Raw genomic sequence first — 20,979 nt, forward strand, 5'->3', positions numbered from 1 at the left:
AAAAAAAAAAAAAAAAAAAGAAGTTATTACCATCCTTAGGCCTGAAGAAGCAAGGGGGAGAAGTAGTTCCTAGAATTCAGAGTGCTGAAGGAGAGAGCTACTCTACTGAAGCTGTCACCTCTGGCAAGGGAAGGAGCCAACCCTGGACTGGGGAAATAAATGCCAACCTCACTTGCTTTGCTCCTCCTCTCTCTTGCCAACGCTTCCCTTTGGCCAAACCCAACTGGAAGCCAGGAAATCAGAGACCCCAGTGATGCTCAAGACACAGAGCAGGGTGGGAATGGTGGAGAGTACATCTGGAAGGGCAAACAGAAGATGCCCAGCACACAAGGGAGTCCTGCAATATTCTAACATGCATTTTCCTTTAAAGCTAAACTACTCTTTATGTCATGAACAAATTCCTGCGGACAAAAAAAAACTTAGCCTCATGATAATAGCAGAGGAGACTACAAAGACTAGAAACCTCAAATACAGTAGTTCAAAGTCATATTATACTTCACAAATATTTTTAAATCTTAGTGTAGTTTGATGTTAAAACTCCTGAAGATAGGAGGGAAATGGTGACAAATGAACAGGTGCAAGTAAAGACTTACAAAAGAAAGTTCTGAAAGGCTGTGGGGTGGGATAGGAGGTAAGGGCAGTACCATTATGGGTGCTGGAGGCCACGCTATGGAGTGCAGGCTCTTCTTGTAGGGGATGGATGCAATATATAATGAATCCTAGTCAGAACTGACAATATGAGGCAACAGAACAGGAAAAAGAGAAGAAAAAAACCTGGGAATCCATTGACCTGGGTTCTAGTCACTGCTTTGCCAGAATTTAATAATGAGATCTTAGAAAAATAACTCAAAAGTCTCTATGCTTTGGTGTCTTTGTTTATGAATATGGAAATAAAAGATAAAAATATCCAACTAGTAAATGTCACTTCTAACAAATAGTAGGTTATAAACTGCTCCAAAAAATGTTAAAGAAGTTAGTTTATAGTCTTGCTGCTATTGATACAAGTACTGGTATCACCTAGGAGCTTGTTAGAAATGCAGATCTCCAGCCCTACACCAGATCTACTGAATCAGAATCTGTATTTTATTAAGAACATCAAGTGATTTGTATCCACATTAAAGTCTGAGAAGCACTGGTCTACACCTAGGTTTCTGGCTTAGGACAGTGGGTCAATGATGGTGTCATTCACCAACTGGAGGGCTATAGGAAGAAGAAGCCTTTTGGGAAAAAGGTGCTGAGGTCCATTTGGAACAAGCAGGGACTAAGTCACCCGGGAACACCTGGATGAGTAATTCCTGTAGAGGAGGGGCAGTAAAAGAGGGGAATAGGTTATGGGTTTTGTTTTGTTTTTTTAAATTAGATATCAAAGAACTGAACAGATCTAATATCTGGATGCTGTGCATATGCTGTGCTCCCCACTTCTGCACTCTCTTCACTGTACCTATCTAATTCTGCCTCAAGTAATATTTTTCTCACATGCCCAACCTCTTTAACCCTCTTTCCCTTTTCCTTCTCTCTTCCAAGTCTTACTCACTTGGTCCAGGAAAATTTCTCTCTTCCCCTTCCCACTCCCCATCCCTTTTTCCTTCCTTCATTTCTCTAACCATTGTTCCAACTTAAATTCAAAATGGGAATGAGCATACAGTAGTGCTTTGTATCAATAAATACAGAAAGGGGAGTTAAAAAAAAAAAAAAAAGATCCCATCAACTTCTAAAGATCCAAAAATGGCCAGCAGTCCCTTTTAGAATCTCCACCATCTCTACAAACTCTATAAACCCCTTGCCATCAAAGTAGATTCTGACTCATAGTAACCCTACAAGGAAGAGTAGAACTGCCCCGTAGGGTTTCCGAGACTGTAATCTTTACGGAAGCAGACTGCCACATGTTCCTCCTGGGCAGCGGCTGGTGGGTTCAAACTGCTTACCTTACAGTTACCAGCTGCGTGGTTAACCACTGCGCCACCAGGGCTCCTACGAACTCCATATCCTCCTCTAATTAAACCCATTTAACTTTCTAGCTAAGTAAAAATAACTCTATCTTAATCAATGTATTCAATATATTCAAATACTAGGAATGCAACACCATTGCTTTGTCTCATTTCAGCCATACTATGAATTAGCCGGGCTCTCCCAAAGCTATCTAAAGAATCCAATCACCATTTATCATATTACCTCCATAATGAAATAAAATCTACGTTCCAAACAAATGACTTACAAATGAACTCTTAGAATACAACCTGTTCCTTAATTGGGAACTATATGTAATTGTATCCCACATGCTTCATGGGCAATAGTAAAAGACTTCAAAAAGCAAGAGTCTATTAATGGAAATGTAATGATAAGGCCATGTTTGCACTTACTGGAAATCATGGTCACTACTGCCTAACTAGATATTCTGGTACACTTTCAAAGCTTTTTCTCTGAAGAGAAAAACAACAAAATTTTAACATAAATCACAAAGTTCTTCCTAAAGTATTCAGTCACAGTATGCTGCCTCCTTAAGTCATAACAGAGAGAAAGAAATACAGGAATGAATGCTACTATAATTCACCACTACCACCAGGCAAAATTATTTACCTTAGCCATTTCAAGTTATTTAAGTAGCAATGCTGAATTTTTTTCTTTGAACTTAGAAAATTTGTCTTTACTTCCCCCTAAAATCCAATCTGTAAGTCATGCTTTCTTATAAAATGTTTTTTTACTGTAAGTATAGTAGGAGTAAAAGATTACTAAAATGTAGTGGGAGTAAAAGATTATATATTCTATTTTACAAAGAGATACCCAGCATTTCACAGTTAATGACAAAACATAAGAGGATATGTAAGCTTCTGTTAATTGTGTACTGTTTGCACACAATTCCTTAATTCAAAGGTAAAGTAGTGTTCACTGTCAGTATTCTTTCATTTCCAGCAATTTCAGAGCCCAACAATTTAGCTGAATAGACAAAGAGAGAGGCAGAGCCCATCCAACTTACTATCTGGGTCTTCAAGGGGAATATCATTACAAGAGTCTGTATCTGAGTAAGTTCTTCGGCGTCGATGGGAAAGTCGATGAAGCGTAGACACTGGTTCTTTTACAGAGTGGCTAATCCTGCAAATTAAACAAAAAGCATTAAATTAGGGGGGAAAAAAAGGCACCAAATTCTAAGGTCTTAAACAAATAAAAACCTCCTCAATTTAATTGGAGTTTTAAATGACTTCTTGATAAATGAAGAGAAACTATTTTTATACCAAGGAACTATCTTAGCAACATTTTACTCATTCAGCGGTCAAACCGCAAGTAAGTCAAACCATCTAGAACCCAGCTGGTAACCTGGAGAAGGTGGACTGTGAGCAGAGCTAAGTGGAAAAGGGGTATAGTGAAGAAGCAACTTCATCTATAGGGGAGGGTCTAGCTATATAGAAGACTTCATCAGAAATCCAAGGTTTACAAATGTTTAAAAAATAAGAGTTACGGATTTCACAAGCATAGCTATCTAGTGTCAATCCATAACTGATTAAAAATAGCATATTGAAGGGGATGGGCAAGTAGGTAAGGAGCATTCTAAAGGCAGACTCACTGACAGCACTGAAAAAAGATAAAGATGGCAAAAAAGAAGGCTATTAACTATTAAAACAAAAAAATCTATCTAGGCTCAATTAAACATAGAAGCAAATCACTACCACTCCTCAACAGCAACTTGGCCTCCACTGTAGGACAGCCCCAAATTACTGTTCCCAACAATGACCCTCATTCATCAAGAAAAAATTAAATTGTGCTCAGTGTATCTTATTTAATAGGGCAGAAAAGAATAAAATAAAGTCTAGAAAAATTTCTATCATAAAAATAAAAGTTTGTCAAAGGGATTAAGCTTCCATCTTTCTGGAAAATTCAATTGGTAGAACTCTTTATTCCCTAAAGGAGTTGGATACATACATCATCATCACGGAACCCCTCTGAGCACATGACAGCTCAAAGATCACATAAGCATCAGAGAAAAAAAACAAAATGTGACCTGACATTCTTTTTGTAGAGAAATAAATGCTAGTTTTAATAGTTTATCACTTTCTATAGTGATGCTATAATTGCATCACTTTCCAAAGAACCAAATAAGACAACCAAAGCAACTTAAAAGAATGTTGCCTACCAAAATAAAGAACAGTTTAAGAACATGGGATCTCAGCAAGCTCTATCTAGAAGGTAAACTTTTTAAATGTGTTGATATCAACTTTTAAATATCAATTGGTTTTTCTTTCTCTTCTACGGTTTTTCAGAGAGATCTTTATCTTCTAATAAAACAAAAGCTCAGTATTAATATATGATGTCATAAGAAGCTGTAGTAAAATAAGCCTCAGCTTTGAAGCTCTGATACATCACTAACGGATTTCTACCAGCCAACATCTGATATAATTTCAAACATCTAAAAGTGCAATAGCTGGCAAGGTGCTTACCTTACTAGTTAATTTATTCACTCATTCTTTCTTTACTGATTACCTACTGTGGCAAGCCCTATACTACATAACAAGATACAATGCTAAGCAAATCAGAACCAAACCTAGTCCCTACAGGGCTTGTATTCTGCACTACTTATTAGAAGCCCAAAGAATTCCCCTAAGTAAGTATAATTTTGAGAGAACTTGGCTGAAAGAAAAAGTAATTTTACCTCTCTGAACTGCAAGTACCAGGGTGACTGACAGAGCGCTTCATCTGGAAATTGAAAAAAAATTGGCACAATTCACAACAACTAGAATAATGCAGCTCTAAGATATTATTATATTGTCATAACATAAATTCACTCAGAAAAGATGACTGGCAAAAAAAATTTTTTTTTTTAACAGACTCAAGTAGCATAATGTCAAGCTTTCTCCCTAATAGTCATTAACTGGAATCTTTCCCAACTTACACAAAAAACATGCTATATTCTTTACTCAGTACGAAAAACCAACTTTTATAATGTTTTATTAATGTATGTGTATATGCATGTAAAACCCGTTGCTGTCCAGTCAATTCCGATTCATTGCAACCCTACAGAATGGAGTAGAACTGCCCCATAGGGTTTCCAAGGAGCGGCTGGTGCACTCAAACTGCCAACCTTTTGGTTAGTAGCCAAGCTCTTAACTACTGTGCCACCAGGGCTCCACTGCATATATATAATATATATAAATATATAAAAAACAGGACATATAATTACTCCAAGAATCACACTATTTATGATGGAAAGGAATATCTAGCAACTAAGGAAGTACTCTAGTAATTCTCACTCTTTCTTATTTTTAAGGGCAGAAGTAGAGTCTCATAGCAGAGCTTCTCTTTACCATTCATTATTCAGGTAGCTGATATACAGATGTTCTAAAGTGTGGTTTTCATGGAAGAAGGGCATTAATAATTTAAATCTTAAAGAACTCAAAAGAAGAACCTTAAGCCTCAAATAGGTTTCTAAAACATGTATTTTTAAAAAGTAAATATCTGATTAGGCAAACAAAAAAAACAGGCACAACATAAATAAATATGCCAAATACTAAACATAATTTAGAAGATACAACTACTCCACCAAAAAAATAGAGGGAGGCAGCCAAGTAAAACAGCCTATTTCAAAGTTTCACAAGAGAGCGGAAAAACAAAGTTTGTATTAAAGGCTAAGGATGGCTGCTTTTATATACACAGGTCCAAGACCCTTACAAGCCCAGGTCTAACATTTATGTTTATGTAAATACATTCTGCATTTGCCTATCAGCCACAGTTGCTCTGACAAATCCCAATTGAAATGGTTAACAGAAATAACCCACCTAATACGCAGTAGGAACATTAATGTGATTGACATTAAGATGCAAGTGGACATTAACCTCTCCTATAATATAAATCACTTCCTTTAAGATTACCCCCCCATGACATCTCCATTATAATAATCACTCAACTTGTGGATCAAAACGACAACTGTCTGAATTTCCATGATGATTTGAAATAAAGTGTATTCTAAAAGATATGAGATTAACTACACAACATTGTTATAAAGATCATGTTAAATAGCTGAATTGTCAAATCTTTCAGCTTTATTTTTCAGTCAAGTTATTTAAAAAAAAAAAAAATGTGCCCATGAAGACTGTCTGACATTACTTTTATTAGCGATGTGTCTCCAGAACTAATTACCATAATCCACAATTCTTGCTTTATGTATGAAGCAAAAAGGCAGAGCTGAGAAAAATAAGCTGTCTCTAACCTAATATTTCCTAGACCAATTTACTGGATTTCCTTTAGTTTTTATACTAATAAAAGGTTTTGGTTTAAAAGAAACCAAACACACATATAGCACACACATGACTTCTCTGGACAACAAAGCATGTGTTAACAAGGCATTCTTCTCAGAAGTTCAACGAGAAAGCAAGGAAGCTTTGAGGTGTTTTTATTGTACCTGACTTTATACAGTTTTGAAAAGGAAAAAAAACAGCATATTAATTTCATGAACCGTAATTAACAGTTCACAACATATCTATAATTGTTCTAAAAAGCAACATTGTCAAACTGAGTCCTACTGAACACCACAGTCCTGAGAGGTTATTCAAAACCAACGAAAAGGGTTCACTTGTTAAATAAATTTCAGAAACATTGCACATTACCTCTTCCTATGAAATTCATAATATATGTTAGCATAAAAGAGGCTCTGAGGAGTCCTATGACAAAGAAACTCAATTCAAGTTAACCTAGCACTTCCCAAACTAATCTGGCCATAAAACTCTTTTTCACGGTATTCCTGCCTCAGAGGCCACTTGATTAGAAAGCAATGATCTAAATACATTTAGGTAATAAATTTGCTAAATCCCATACAACTAACTTTGCTGTGGAGGGTATGAGAACCCAGGGATAAAGTGGACCCTATTCTTTCTTCTAATAAATTTAGGTAATTGCTAAAATAGTAGCCATGAACCCTTACAAATGTGTCATTCTTCTTTCTACAAAATACTTTGATAAAAAAATTAAAAGTTGCATCAAACCTTATGCCACCTCTGAGTTCCCCACAGCATGCTAGAGCAAGTTTATTGGCTTGGAAAGGACAACAAATTCACCACCCGGGGGCAAAGAGTACGTGTTGTTCCGGAGTAATCAGATGGTAAAAAAGTAACATTAAGTGCCTGCACCTACAGCAGGTCAGCCACTTCACAACGACCCTCTTATGTAGACAAACCTCTATTGTATACATGAAGAAACAGGTTCAAAGAGATTAAGTAACTAACCTACTCAGATACACATGGTGGATCTAAAGTTCAAATCCCGATGCAACCCATCGTTTCCACTATGACACATCATTTCAAATCCCTTAAAATTCCTTTAGAGATGTTTAATTTTACTCCATTATGATGTTTTTACCAAGTAGAAAAGTGCTCCACAACTGTTTTCATGTCACAGCACACACAGGGAATTGTAACATTTGCCTGGCACACTGGGGAAAATGGATAAAGCAGCTCATGGCAGGCCCTGCCTAGTCCCTCTAAGGAGGAGGGGCTCAGGATCTTGGCAAACATGTGCTGAGCTCACCAGCTGAGAAGCTCCCATGGAGAATAGGAGTCCTCTCCCACCCCCACAACAAAAAAATTCAACTGCCCCCCACCACCAATCTACTCCTAGAAATATTTTTAAAAAATAAGACAAAAAAACATGCAATTCCACTGGGAGAAAAACAAGAATTCCAACCATCTGAACCGGAGAAGGTGACACAGGAGAAACTAAGGGATCCGGATGGGGCAGTTGGAACATCTCAGGTTTAAACTTGGCATTTGCTATCTTCACACATTCCTCAAGCGTTGTGATGAACGTATTACATGTGGCACTAAGCAGAGAAGAGGCTTCATTCATGTTCTGAAAAATCACATACAGAGTTGAGCAGACTCACACACAACTATCTGGAATCATACATAACTTTATAATCAAGTAATGAAACATTGTTTCCAATGGACACATTACTACATTATGCTCAAATTTGTTAAAAATAAACTACCTTAGAAAATTAAAGCAACACATGAATAATAAATGTGCCCCTCAAATAAGTAACGTGTGAACCTGATTCCGAGAAAAAAATAAGTTTTGCATTTAAACTAAATGTCATATTGAAAAACTGAACAAAATCTTATCTTCAATAAGCCTAAGTGATAATTTTCTACTACATATAGTTTAATAAAATCAGAATTCTGAAGGTGGTCACAGGCAGTGTAACATCCTGAGAGTGAGTTAGAGATGGTACAATTCATATTCACCCTATAGCCATTTTCCCCCTTCTTCCTTGGTAGAATAAAAACCCAATTTTGTTTAAAACAGCAAAGTGCCCTGACCCTGGGGAATGAACACAGACTGGTCTAAGCCAATCATGGCTATTCCAGTCCCCTTTGCCAAATACTCATTTTCCTAGTTTCCCTAGGCCTGGCCAAAAGAGACGATCAGAAGTCTGCTGGCGAGATGGTGGGATTTTTGTTGCTTGATAAAAGGCAAGGATGGCAAGTTGAGAGATCTCTCTCCAACCCAGCCACCGCATTGCCTCCTGCCTGTATGTTATCTTAAAGCCTCAAACATGAGGAGAAAAACTCGACACACCAAGAATGGTAGAGTGAAAGGACAGAACGAGCCTGGGCCCCTGATACTGTCACTGAGCTGCCGGAGCAAACTGAGAGCACCAACCTCCAGAGAGCTTGCTGTGAAACAATAAGTGCCCTCAGGGTTTAATCTACTGTTAGTTTGGTTTTCTGTTATCTGTAGCCAGTATAACCTACCTCACACAAGATTCCTCCCCAACAGGTAGAAGCAAGAGAAAGCCACAGGAGAAGTAGAAAAATTCCTTCTCCCACTTGTAGCAAATTAGGCAAAAGAGGACAAGGAACTATGCTAGCCTTTTCTATCAGGAGAGTAGCAGGGTTCACTGGTACTATTTTACCAGAAAAAGTAAGCCTATTTCATATCCAGGTGCTACTTACCTGAATTTTGATTCCTACATCACTGTTCTGGGGATTTTTTTTTTTAAAGTTATTTCATAAAGCTAAATTATCACCTCTCAGTAGCTGAAGCTGGAATCTTATTACCAAAAGAAAGACAACAGCAATTATCCAATGAATTCATACAGTCAGCCTGGAGAACAAAAACAAAGCCTGGAATGTTTATTCCCTGCCCCAACCCACAAATTATGAGATTGGCTGTAAAGACAGGCCTTGAGTCCCTTGAGAAATGTGCTGCTTCCTGCTTTACTGCAGCTGCACAGATACAATCTAGAAGATCCCTTAGAGTTCCAGATACTCTGCAGTAAGGAGAACACAAAATAGCTGAAAATAACTCATTCTGAAAATGCTTCTCTGTCATCTTATGGGAAGTATCTCACCCACCAAACCATTGCCGTCGAACCGACTCCAACTCCTAGCGATCCTAAAGGACAGAGTAGAACTGCCCCATAGGGTTTCCAAAGAGCAGCTGGGGGATTCGAACTGCCAACCTTTTGATTTGTACCTGACCCCTTAACCACTGTGCCACCAGGGCTCACCCACCAGCATACTGCAAACGGTAACCAAACCGGCAGGGATCATCTTTGCTGTACCTCTACACTGGGAGATGAGTGAGTCTCATCGTGGTGAACAAATTCCTGAATGGTGTGAACTTGCTGCATTAGGAGGTCACAGTAGAGGCGAAGTTCAGACATTTTGGTTTTCAGAGATTCGCTGGTTTCACTTATTTCTGAAAGGAACATATAAAAATGTTCAATTATTTTCATATTCTTTGGGCAACATAACCAAACGGGATCATTAAAAAAGTAAGGCAATAAACATAAACACCTACTGCTTAAGAGATGTGAGAACTTGGAAATGGGGGATTCACGGGTCCTGAGAAATACCCTTCTCTTTATATAACTGTACATAAAATGACAGCTATAGTCTGCCATAAAGTTTAGGTAAATTAATTTCCAGAGACAGGGTGATGAATAAAAGACCACTGGATGTTTTATACAGGATATTTTCCATCTATTGTTCATTGTCTTTCATTTGAAAAGGACTTGTATTTCTTCTTTTCTGAATTGGCTTTTCTTGCCCTTTACTCATTTTTCCAGTTCTAATGCTTGGTTTTTTTCTTAACCAGTTGCCATCAAGTTGTCATCGACTCCAATCCATGTGTGTCAGAGAAGAACTGCACTCCATAGGGTTTTCAATGGCTGATTTTTTGGAAGTAGATTGCCAGACCTTTCTTCCAAGGTGCCTCTGGGTGGACTGGAACCTCCAACCTTGCAGTTAGCAGCTAAGCCTGTTAACCATTTGTACTACCCAGAGACTCCAGTTTTTCTCTTGATACTATATAAACCAATGATTTGTAAAAGTTAGGATTAAGGATAGCAGTCTTTTTTCTATTCTAAATATCACAAATACTTTTCCAGATCTGTCAGCTGCCTAACAATTTTCTTTATTGAATGTTTTGGCATATCAAAGTTTCTAATTTTCATGTAATTAAAATTACTGTATATAAACATTCATTTATTTCCTTCTATTCCTTCCATGGCTTCATTTTTACATTATACTATTTTCAAAATATTTTTAAGAGCTATATTTTCTTTTCTCTAATATCTCTAGGCAGATTAAATATCCAGCCATAATCTTAGCCACTCACCTGCCAATACCTTCTAAACTAGAAATTTAAGCAGCAGGGGAAGGAAAAAATACACACAGGAGATTCTGGTGCTTCTCCATAATCACTGCACCAGGCCACTGGCACTGCTGTGTGGCACTGCTAGCCACAGAGGACCAAAGCAGCTCTATCTGCCTATTTGATCTCACCTAAATCAACTACTGGAGGCCCTGGGTAGTGCAAACAGTTAACACACTCAGCTGGTGACTGAAAGTTTGGAGATTCAAGTCTACCCGGAGGCGCCTTGGAAGAAAAGTCTGGTGATCTACTTCTGAATAATCAGCCATTGAAAACCCTAGAGAGCACAGTTCTACTCTCATACACATGGGGTCACCATGAGTTTGAACAGACTTGAAAGCAACTGATTTTTTAAATCACTTTCTACCTCAACTTAAGTCCATTTCTTCTTATCCTACCCTTAGCATACTCTATACATGATGTTCTTTCACATACTTGACATCATTCATTATAACTTCAATCCTGTTGTTGTTGTTAGGTAACGTCAAGTCCGTTCAACTCACAGAGACCCTATGTACAAAAGAATGAAACACTGCCCGATCCTGCGTCATCCTCACAATCACTGCTATGTTTGAGCCCATTGTTGCAGCCACTATCAACCCATCTTGTGGAGGGTCTTCCTCTTTTTCGCTGACCCTCTACTCCACCAAGCATGATGTCCTTCTCAAGGAAGTGGTGGTCCCTCTTGGTAACGTATCCGAAGTGTGTCAGATGATGTCTCACCATCCTCGCTTTTAAGAAGCAATCTCGCTGTAAATCCTAGGCCTTCGTTTTTCAATACCCATACTTCAGTTGCCTTCACCAATTTAAGTAACCTTTATTGTTTTTTAGAGATTACTTAGTTTTTTAATTTAAAAAGTAATACTACTCAGTGGAAACTTTTAGAAAATAAAAAAATACACATATAGAAAAAAAATCAAACAACTATAATCACTACCCAGATGTAAGTACAATTATTATTTTCTCATATCTGAATTTAGTTAATACCCTAACTCATTTGCTCTGCTTTTGATTTTTATTTAATCTTTTTAAATGGGCAATATACACACATGGCAAAGTCAAAAGGTAGGAAAGGATATACACTGAAAATGAGTCTCCCTCCCACACATTACCCTTTCAGAGGTATAAAGTTAACCAATTCTCACATATCTTTCCTAAGCCAGTAAAGGCATACTAACACTATATGTAGTTCTGAATCCTGTTTTTTCAATTGTCATTCAACATTGCACACTTTCCCACATTGTGAAAATTCCTTGTAAACATTTTAACAACCACATAAGCTATCAGCCTACAGAAGCAGTGTGAGATATACACACAGTAATTTGGCCTTTGTCCTTGGTTCCTGAGAGGTAACTCTCAAACCTTGGAATTTAAGTATCTCCAATAACGAATCCAGACTACACCTAACTAACAGGTTGGGTGAGGTGAGGAGGCAACTCTGTGGTAAGGACTAGCAAGGCCAGAGAGCCCCACTGCATAACACCTCATTATCTCCTCTTGAAATCGATCCACCTCAGGGGAGAGAGACTACAGTCTGAATTAAGTAACGAAACCTAAAAAAAAGTCTGGACATGGAAGCTCCATGAGCTTCCTGGTTGATAAAAAAAATATCCATGCAGTGAAAAGGTATTATGTCTCCTTTTGGGACAGGGAAGCTCGTTAGAAAGCCTCCAAGACTTTGCCCTATGCATCTCTTTGTTTGGTATCCTTTTTTCCTACAGTAAAACTGTAATCATAAGTACAGCACTTTCCATGAGTTCTGTGAGTTGTTCCAGCAAATTATTGAACCCAAAGGAGTAGCAGGACCCAGCAGGTCAGAAGTGAGGGAGCCTGGGGGGACTCCCAAACTTGTGGCTGGCATCCTGAAGGGGCAGAAAGAAACCCCTGAATTTGTAGTCAGCAGGTCAGAAGTTAGGGTGTTGTGCAAGCTCGCAAACTTGAGGCTGGCATTTGCTTACTTGGCAGTCTGAAGGACAATATCCTTTTAACTTGTGACACCTGACCTAGCACCAAGTGGCTACAGTCAGAGAAAGGAATGCCGCATGGGCAACTGACGTCAAAACTGAACAGAAAAGTGGGAAAGTGGATATCTGATGATTCTTATCCTTGTAAGCAGCACACAGTTTACTCAACTATTTCCCTAAATTTAAACCTCTGCACTGTGTACAAATTTTTTACCACGATATTATTCCCTTTACTAAATTACTAAAAGCAAACATGACAAATTTACATTTACGTTTAAGAAAATACTGTCCCACAGGGAAAAATCTATTAATTACCTTTTTCTTTTTTAGTCCTAGTATCAGTCAAACAGGCTTTGGAGCTCCCCAGAGCAACCAGCCACCTTTGTCTTTCAGCTGCATTCACCGCTTTCATATAGAAATGCTGCTCTCCTGGAATGATTAATTCCATTCTTGTGTTGTCTGCTGAATGGACTGTGATGATAAACAAATGGAAATACAGTCACAGACATAAGTAATTCGCGGAGAATCAGATCATCACTCTTACACAGTATCAGATGTAGTAGATGGTTCAGACACCTAAGACAACAAACTATGATCTAAGATGTAGGCAGTGCCGCTCCCTAAGGGGCTATCTAGTAGCACCTTCCAAACTACCATTCTCACATATACTCAGGCTGGCAGTGGTGCCAAACTTGTGGTGGAATATGAAAGAGAAAACAGTGATGAATAAACTACTGAGAAGTGAGAACCAAGAACTCCCCTGGAGACTACCTGTAGCACCTTGAATACACATGGCATTGCCACACTTATCACACACATTGTTTACTAACTTCCTTGAAAGCAGAGTTCATGTTTTGGTATCCCCAAGCCTAGGAAAATGTCTGGAATATAAGTGTAATAAATGGTAATTTATGGCCACCTTCCACTGGAACTGTACTTCTCAACTAATGGAGCATGTCATAATTACCTGGAAGGTATATGTATTTTGGAGACTTTTCCCTCTTTCCCTGCCCCTACCTCCTTTCCTATCCCTCCCCTCCTTAATACTCTGACAGGAGAGCTAAACAAGAATGTCATGCTGAGCCAATCCCAAACTTTTTTTGTAAGACTACGTAAATTTGTGTTAACCAAAAAAACCAAACCCACTGCCGCCAAGTTGCTTCCAACTCATAGCAACCCTATAGGACAGAATAGAACTGCCCCATAGGGCCTTCCAAAGCTGTAATCTTAATGGAAGCACGCTTTCACATCTTTCTCCCGGAGAGCAACTGGTGGGTTCCAACTGCTGACCTCTCAGTTAGCAGCTGAGCACTTAACCACTGTGCCGCCAGTGCTCCTTAAATTTGTGTTACATGATTATTAATAAACAAGTATTTACTCGGCTCAGAATAATGCTGGTAGAGTGGAAGATGGGGGGAGAAAAATATAGTCTTTGCTGACAATTTAACCCAGGAAACAATCTGGCAGATCAAAAATAACCACCAAATGTTAATGCTGAACTCTCTGGTGTAGATTTCATGTGTAATTACAATTGGGAGGAAAATAAGAAAAAGCAGGAAATTAAAAAAGGCTTCAAGAAGAATTTGACGACAGCAGGATTTGGTTAAGAGAAAAACTGTATGAAAAAAGGCCTAGATGAGGGAAAAAAACCACAGAATCTGTGGCGGATATAGGGAGACAAGCCTAAACAGAGCCTTGTGATGTATTGCAGAGTAATGATATTCATGAATGGACAGGCTAGGTAGAGCCAAATTATGAAGGGCTCAGGAAGTCTGGTAGAAGCCCTAAATTAGATTATTAATTACTGAAAATACTGGCCAGATGACTCAAGTGTATTTGGTAGCTTCAACCAAGAGCTCATCATGTCAAAGGAACTATCTTTCATGAAGGGCAAGTATACAAGCTATAGAGGAGAAATGAGAAAGGTTTTAAGGGAGTGTAACATTCACTCCTCTTGTGTTCTAGTTTTTCCTTCAATTCTCTTTGAAGGATAATTCAATACTTTTCATTATTATTTTGTCTGCTTTAATCCTACCTACTTCCTCCCCCACTGCCCAACCACACATACAAATGAATCAATGGTCCATGAAACCTTCCTTCATAAAAGTTACTCAGCATGACCCCTTGCATTATCTCTTCCTTTTAGGAAGGAAAGGAGAACATCTCTATCAGAGCTTCTCTCTGATCCAGAAAAGAACAAGAGTTTATGAATCTAACTTCACACTTTATGAAAACCCAACAGAACTGACCCCACCATCTTTAGAGCTCAGTGTCCAACATTTACAACACATTTCTACGATGAAAACAAAAGAGAACACTTGTAGACTCAGCATGGACAATAACGCAGCATCACAAGAAACTGTTTTTTAAGTCAAAAGTGGAGGACTAGTACAAGTACTTTGAATTTGAATTCAAAGTATAATTATAGGAGAAATATTGAAAACTGTGGTTAACGATGCTAAATGCTTATTTTCTTATTTACTGGTTACTAAGGAAGGAGCTCTGGTGGCACTGTGGTTAAAGCAGCTCAGCTGCTAACCGGCTACTTCGCAGGAGAAAGATGTGGTCATCTACTTCCGTAAAGATTTACAGCCTTGCACACCCCATGGGGCAGTTCTACTCTGTCCTACAGGGATCCTATAGGGTCGCTATGAGTCAGAATCAACTTGACAGCAATGGGTTTTTTGTTTTTGTTTTTAAACTTGGTTAGAAAAGGTTTTTTCCTCTTAGCTGGAATATGATGAAGAACCCTTTACTACCTAACCTCAAACTCCTCTAATTCTGTATATTCACTTACCCTTAATTTCACAAACTGCCATCTTTATACTTCCTTTACTCCCTTTGCAAACATCATCCTGTGAATCATAGTAGGACAGGATTCCATTATCTAAAACAAACCAACGAGGTTGCCAACCTGCAAAGACCATAAATAACAAAAGGTTAATAAGGAGAAAGAAATTACTTTACCGTATAGAAAACGGTCATTTCAAACCTTGCCATCCACGCTATTTCTTGGCTCTAAAATAACATTCTGACAATGAAATTTTTATCAAGTCTTGCCCAAGATGTTCTTGCATCAATCTATACTTTGTTGGGAAAGATTTCTGAGGAAATCTCTAGCTCAACCTAAGTATGGGGAGTAATATCTTTATTCTGGTTCACAACGTTCTCATTAACAGCCCACAAGACCCATCCTCGATAATAGCCATACACAGGGTACAATGCCAACTCTTCTCTTTTCCTAAAAGGAACAGACTTGGATTATAACATAATGGAAAAGGCAACAGAAGACGGGGATTCTAGCTCCACTCTCATTCTTGCAGATAACCTGAAGTATATCTTTTCATTTCAGTAAACTTTTAAAATTTCCAATTTCCAAAATGAGTGGGTTGAACTCTATGACCTCTCAGGTGCCACTCAGCCCTCTAATTCCAGAATGTGACTTTCCCTTGATTTATAAAATATGTTGCCTAAGCAAACTCCCCTGCGCACATCAAGTGCCAAATGAGTTTCAGTCGCTTACACAGAAACTGCATATCCTGTGGTGAGAGCATGGATTTCCTCTCTGCTGCTATACAGTGAGGCAGAAGCTGCTAGAAACTGCAATCATTCATTTAATTAATATTTATTCAATGACTAGAGCACACAACTACCATAGACTTGGCCCTGAGGCAAAGCTGGTAATAAGGATGATGGCCTCCCTCAGCGCCCAACTCTGACTTCCCTTACAGGTCAAACTCAGTGTTCCCTGGAATCTTATCGAGCACACTACTAATCTGCAACACTTCACTGACTAAATAACACAGTGATCATGCTAGACGCAGTGTGACTATTCTTGTTCTTTCTGTGACTATTAAATCACATTCAGCACAAGTGTTCTAGGCTAAAATGTACCATTTTTTAAGCCATGGGTGTTCAACTCCTAGTCACTTTAGCCACATACTGTATGATTAATTAATTGCATTCTTCCAGGGCTAGATATTACTAGAGTGGTGGTAGAAAGGCAAATTATTCTTATCCCTTGATACAGACCCCAGATTACCTGCCCAAAAGGCTTTACCTATTTATCACTTTTGAAATAACAACCCTGAGTCACCATAAAAAGGTTAGATTACACTTTGTATACTCTGTTTAAGAAGACAGGGAATGTCATAATACAGTTCAGAAAGATGGATATCAAAATAATTAAAAACAAACAAGTTTCATATATCTAGAAAATTCATTTTTATGAAACACTATATTCTGTAATGATGCCTAGCAAATTAGAAGGTAACTTCTTTTGGGACATTATGTTTATCTTGTTCATCACTCCCTTCCCAGCATATAAAATGATGCCTGGCACATAACAGGTATTAAAAAAATTAATTCTCGAGTGATTAAACAAATCAACGAATGACTGAATATCAGAAAAGTGAGATATCGCATGCTATCCACGAGAGTATATGGCATTTAGTACAGACAGAAATGATGAGAACATCATCTTCTTTCCAATTACCAATTCACCTTGGCAAATAAATTATAACAGGGTATGGTGAAAACACACTCCTCCATACCAGGTCCAGTATGCTTGTAAGACAAATTGTGACTTTGCAAGTCTATATTATTGTGACTAAATATCTCCTTAAAACAAAGATTGAGTAAAATGATTCACTTAGAACTTGTAGCAACTTAAAAGGTAACCGTGGTTTTGGGGTGATGAGAAACTTTTATAAATAGATAGTGGTGATTGCACAACAGGGTGAATGTAATTAATGTCATTAAATTGCACATCTAAAAATGGTTAAAATGCAAAATTTTTGTTAGATATATTTTAGCATAATAATTTTTTTAAAAAAGGTAACAATGGTTGGATACATCAATCTAATCAAGCCTGTTAATTATCTCTACATACTTTTTTGGAGAAATATTGCATAAAACAACCTCCAATTGATTTACACATTTAGGTAAGAGAGCTGTACCTGTGAAAAAGATTCCTTAGGTATTCTCTTTTTAAATTTTTTTTTTTAGAAAACACATTCGTTAAATGTTACTGAAATCCTATTCTCTCCAAAACATTCTCAAGTAACACTGTCATTAAACCAGAAAGTTCCTTAAAGATCATTTAGTATGAATAGCTGCTCATCCTTCTGACCTAAGATAAACTGAAATTAATAATCAGCATGCCATAGAGCCAAATTTAAATTTTAAAAATGGAATTCTTCCAAACAAAAGATTTTGTTTCAGCAAGCTTCTATGTTGCAAACTAGCAGTCAACTTAAACGTACAGCAAAGACTGAAACCTAAAGCACGTGCTTAAAAGCTCAACTAGCTGGTACTCTATACAATAGACCACACTTCACCCCATGTCTTAAGTTATGACTCATCTAAATCATCATCCTTTGCTCTGGGCTATGCATAAGTGGTTCCAAGGCATAACGTAACTGGACACTGGGCTTATGAGTGTTTACAAAGAAACGATCGTTTGCATCTTAAAGCACAGAAACTATCATCTTAAAGTTTAACACCATTCCTCAACTAAACAGTATAACTGTTCTCACAACTACTCATGAACATGCTTAATAAAAATTTCACTTTTATTTCCTTCATTTTAAAAATGTTTCCTGTTAAACATGTCATTTATAGAAGCATATTTTTGAATTTTCAGTGAGAGCAAAATAAAACATCCATGTGTCATAAATGTTAAGGGCCTTGCAGCTATAAATCTTGCTTTAGCATTCCAATTAACAAAAACAACAGGGGCAACAGTGACTATCCTTAAAGAGAAGCACACAGGTCCACAAGTTGACACGGGTTGAGTGTACCATAAAATTACTAAGAGGTTCAATACTTTTGGCAGAGAGTGAATAAGTGGACAGCAAGTTTTGTCTATTATGCTGGACCAAGAAATTTGCTATTTAAATTTACTTTAAACCCATTTCCCCTTCCTCTAATTTGGTGAGATCACAGAATTCTGGAGTTGGAAGACACCTTCAGGATAAACTAGTTGATCACCCTGACCTTAACAGACTGAGATCCTGAAAGAAAAAGTGCCTTGCCCTTAATGTTGGCTGATGGCAGAGATAGGACTACAACACAGACCTATGCCATGTTTAATAACCCAGGCTGTAGATAACATGGAAAGCGGCCCTTTCCTTCTGGTCTCTCGTTTCTACCGAAACATGTAACTCTTTGGAGTTCTTCCTTCCAACCCACTTCATGGGTGAAACAGATCTGTCTGCTCCACTTTGGTGTACTGCACTTTCTTCCACTATTTCTCACACTTACCTGAATTCCAAAACATAAGGATACCTCAGTGACAACCAACCTAAAAGAATGTTATCTAGGGACAGCTTCCAAAATCATGATTGCTAAGCGCTAACAGCTTCAACAACTGAGATTTTAAACACTGTGATGCTACAGAAACTAAAAGAAATATAGAAAAGCTTTCTTAAAATTAAACTTTGATCTTAAAGGGTCCATTTCAGTCCAATACCTCGACAACTCTGGCATTAACAAAATGCTGAATATTAAGTGTGAAAAAGGACAGAGATTGAAACAACACATGTACGGTGACTGGGAATTGTTTCGGAGGCTACAGGAGGCAAACAGAAGTATTTTCACAGAGGCACACAAGTCGTCAGGTGCACTTCCCACCCTCAGGAAGGTGTGCAGTCCCGAACTCTCCCCTGCAGCAGCCAAACGGGCTCTACAAGGGACAGACAGGGATTAAGCCTAACACTAGGTAGAGAAGATTCGCTGTGAGCCTCCCCGCCTAAACTCGCCCAAGCCCTCGGCCTCTCCTCGTTGCCCCCCAGGGCACTAGACCCCACATACCTGTGAGATAATTGGTCCACTTGTACAGAACCCCCTCCATCCTTCAGAGCCCCGCGCCGCGCATCCTCCTGGCCCAGCGCTGGCCGCGGAGATGCGGAAGGCGCGGAGCGTGGGGCAGCCCCTCCCCGGGCGCCCCCCGCCGGCACCAAGCTGCCGTCAGTCCGCTCGCCGCCGGAATGTGGCTGCCCTTAGAGGCCGGGCCGGCGGACGCCGCGCGGAGCTCGGAATACGCGAGGCTCGGGCTCGTGCATCCCCGGGCGAGGCTCGGAGGCGGCGGCGGCGGCAAGAAGACAGCCGCGGCCGGCCTCCAGCTCGCGCTTCCGCGACCCGGCTGCTCCCTCCCGCGTCCCAGCACTCCCTCCTCCTCCTCGCCAGCCTTCCTTCCCCACCCCGCCCCGGGCTCCCCGTTTGTTTTCATTGACCCCGACGTCGCTTTCACTTCCTGTATAAAAGGGGCAGGCTCGTCCCGAGAAACCCCTCCCCGGCGGCGGGGCTGGAGGAGCGGGCGAGGCCTGCCCCTCTCCTGCTGTGCGGGAGGCTGCGCGAGGAGAGCGGGCGGCGGCCGAGCACCTTCAGCGTCCCTGCCGGTGACACCCTTCTCCTCCTGCTTCTTCATGCCCTCGGTCGGGGCTCCCCAGTACCCCAACCTTGGCCGCTGAGGTCTGGGTCGGCCGCCCCCCGGGCCAACACCTCTGGGCCCAGGACGGACGGACTTGGTCCCCGCCGCGCGCGCAGCCCCGGGACCCATCAGAGGACGAGCTTTCCTCGCTCTAGTCCCGCAGGTGGTGATTTAGGCCTGTCGGGTTTTCCCTAAAGAAAATAAAATAAAAGGCTTCCTATTTATGTTTCCTTCGTATTCTTCTCACAGTCAGGGTACCTAGAAATTATTTCCTAGTCCTCCGGCAAAAAACGGGAAACGGAATTGTAATTATGCCTGTAATTAACTTTGGATAGCCACAGTTTCATTTAAAATATAAAACATGGAACTAAATTTGGTGTTTTTATTTTATTCTAAAATGGGAGCTTTCCCCTAGCTTTTATGATTTTTAAAAATCTTGCTTGGAAATGATAGTCGTCTTATGTAATTGACAGTAATTTTCAGATTTATGGTATTTTGCAAGCTTTAAGCCAAGCAGATAAAGTAGGCCCAGCGCTGCGGCTTTTCTTAACGTCACTGAGGTAGAATAACACTTGCCCTCACAGGGCGTAATCCAGGCTTTCGCGGAAGGCCTTTGGGTTTAGGGTAAAAAGTCTTTAGATATTCACTCGGAAATAAGGTGGATTGATAGATGGACAGATGAAAATGTGATAAATCAAATATAGTTAAATATCAAAAGAATCTAGGTGATAGGGTTTACTGGCCTTCACTATGTCAACCAGAAACGACCATAACCAGTCTAGGCCGGCCCCAGATGATTCCACCTAGAAGCCTTACTTAACCGGCGGTTTCCAAATCCACATTTTCCTGAGACTTCATCACAGTAAAGCCAAGAACTCTTGCACCTATTACAAATGAAAGAAAGGACTCATAGCCCAATCACAAATCTAACCCCCACCCTTC

The 20,979-nt window shown here is 39.4% G+C and overlaps 1 protein-coding gene across 2 annotated transcripts in view; it reads right to left on the bottom strand.

Annotated features, from left to right (window-relative positions):
• PLEKHA3 (pleckstrin homology domain containing A3) overlaps nt 1-19,855 on the bottom strand; it is a 28,782-nt gene extending 8,927 nt beyond the window's left edge. The window contains exons 1-7 of one of the 2 annotated variants that reach the window (XM_004375466.2): nt 19,419-19,855; nt 15,403-15,519; nt 12,921-13,076; nt 9,548-9,684; nt 7,666-7,830; nt 4,643-4,686; nt 2,975-3,090 (exon numbers count right to left, since the gene is read on the bottom strand). In XM_004375466.2, coding sequence (XP_004375523.1) covers nt 2,975-3,090; nt 4,643-4,686; nt 7,666-7,830; nt 9,548-9,684; nt 12,921-13,076; nt 15,403-15,519; nt 19,419-19,458 — 775 coding nt within the window. In that variant the 5' untranslated portion in view covers nt 19,459-19,855. The remainder of the gene's footprint in view (nt 1-2,974; nt 3,091-4,642; nt 4,687-7,665; nt 7,831-9,547; nt 9,685-12,920; nt 13,077-15,402; nt 15,520-19,418) is intronic. The other variant, XM_023730528.1, reaches the window with a different exon arrangement.
• Between the last annotated feature and the right edge of the window lie 1,124 nt (nt 19,856-20,979).

Source organism: Trichechus manatus, unplaced genomic scaffold (assembly GCF_000243295.1).
Source record: "Trichechus manatus latirostris isolate Lorelei unplaced genomic scaffold, TriManLat1.0 scaffold00037, whole genome shotgun sequence".
Lineage (NCBI taxonomy): Eukaryota > Metazoa > Chordata > Mammalia > Sirenia > Trichechidae > Trichechus > Trichechus manatus.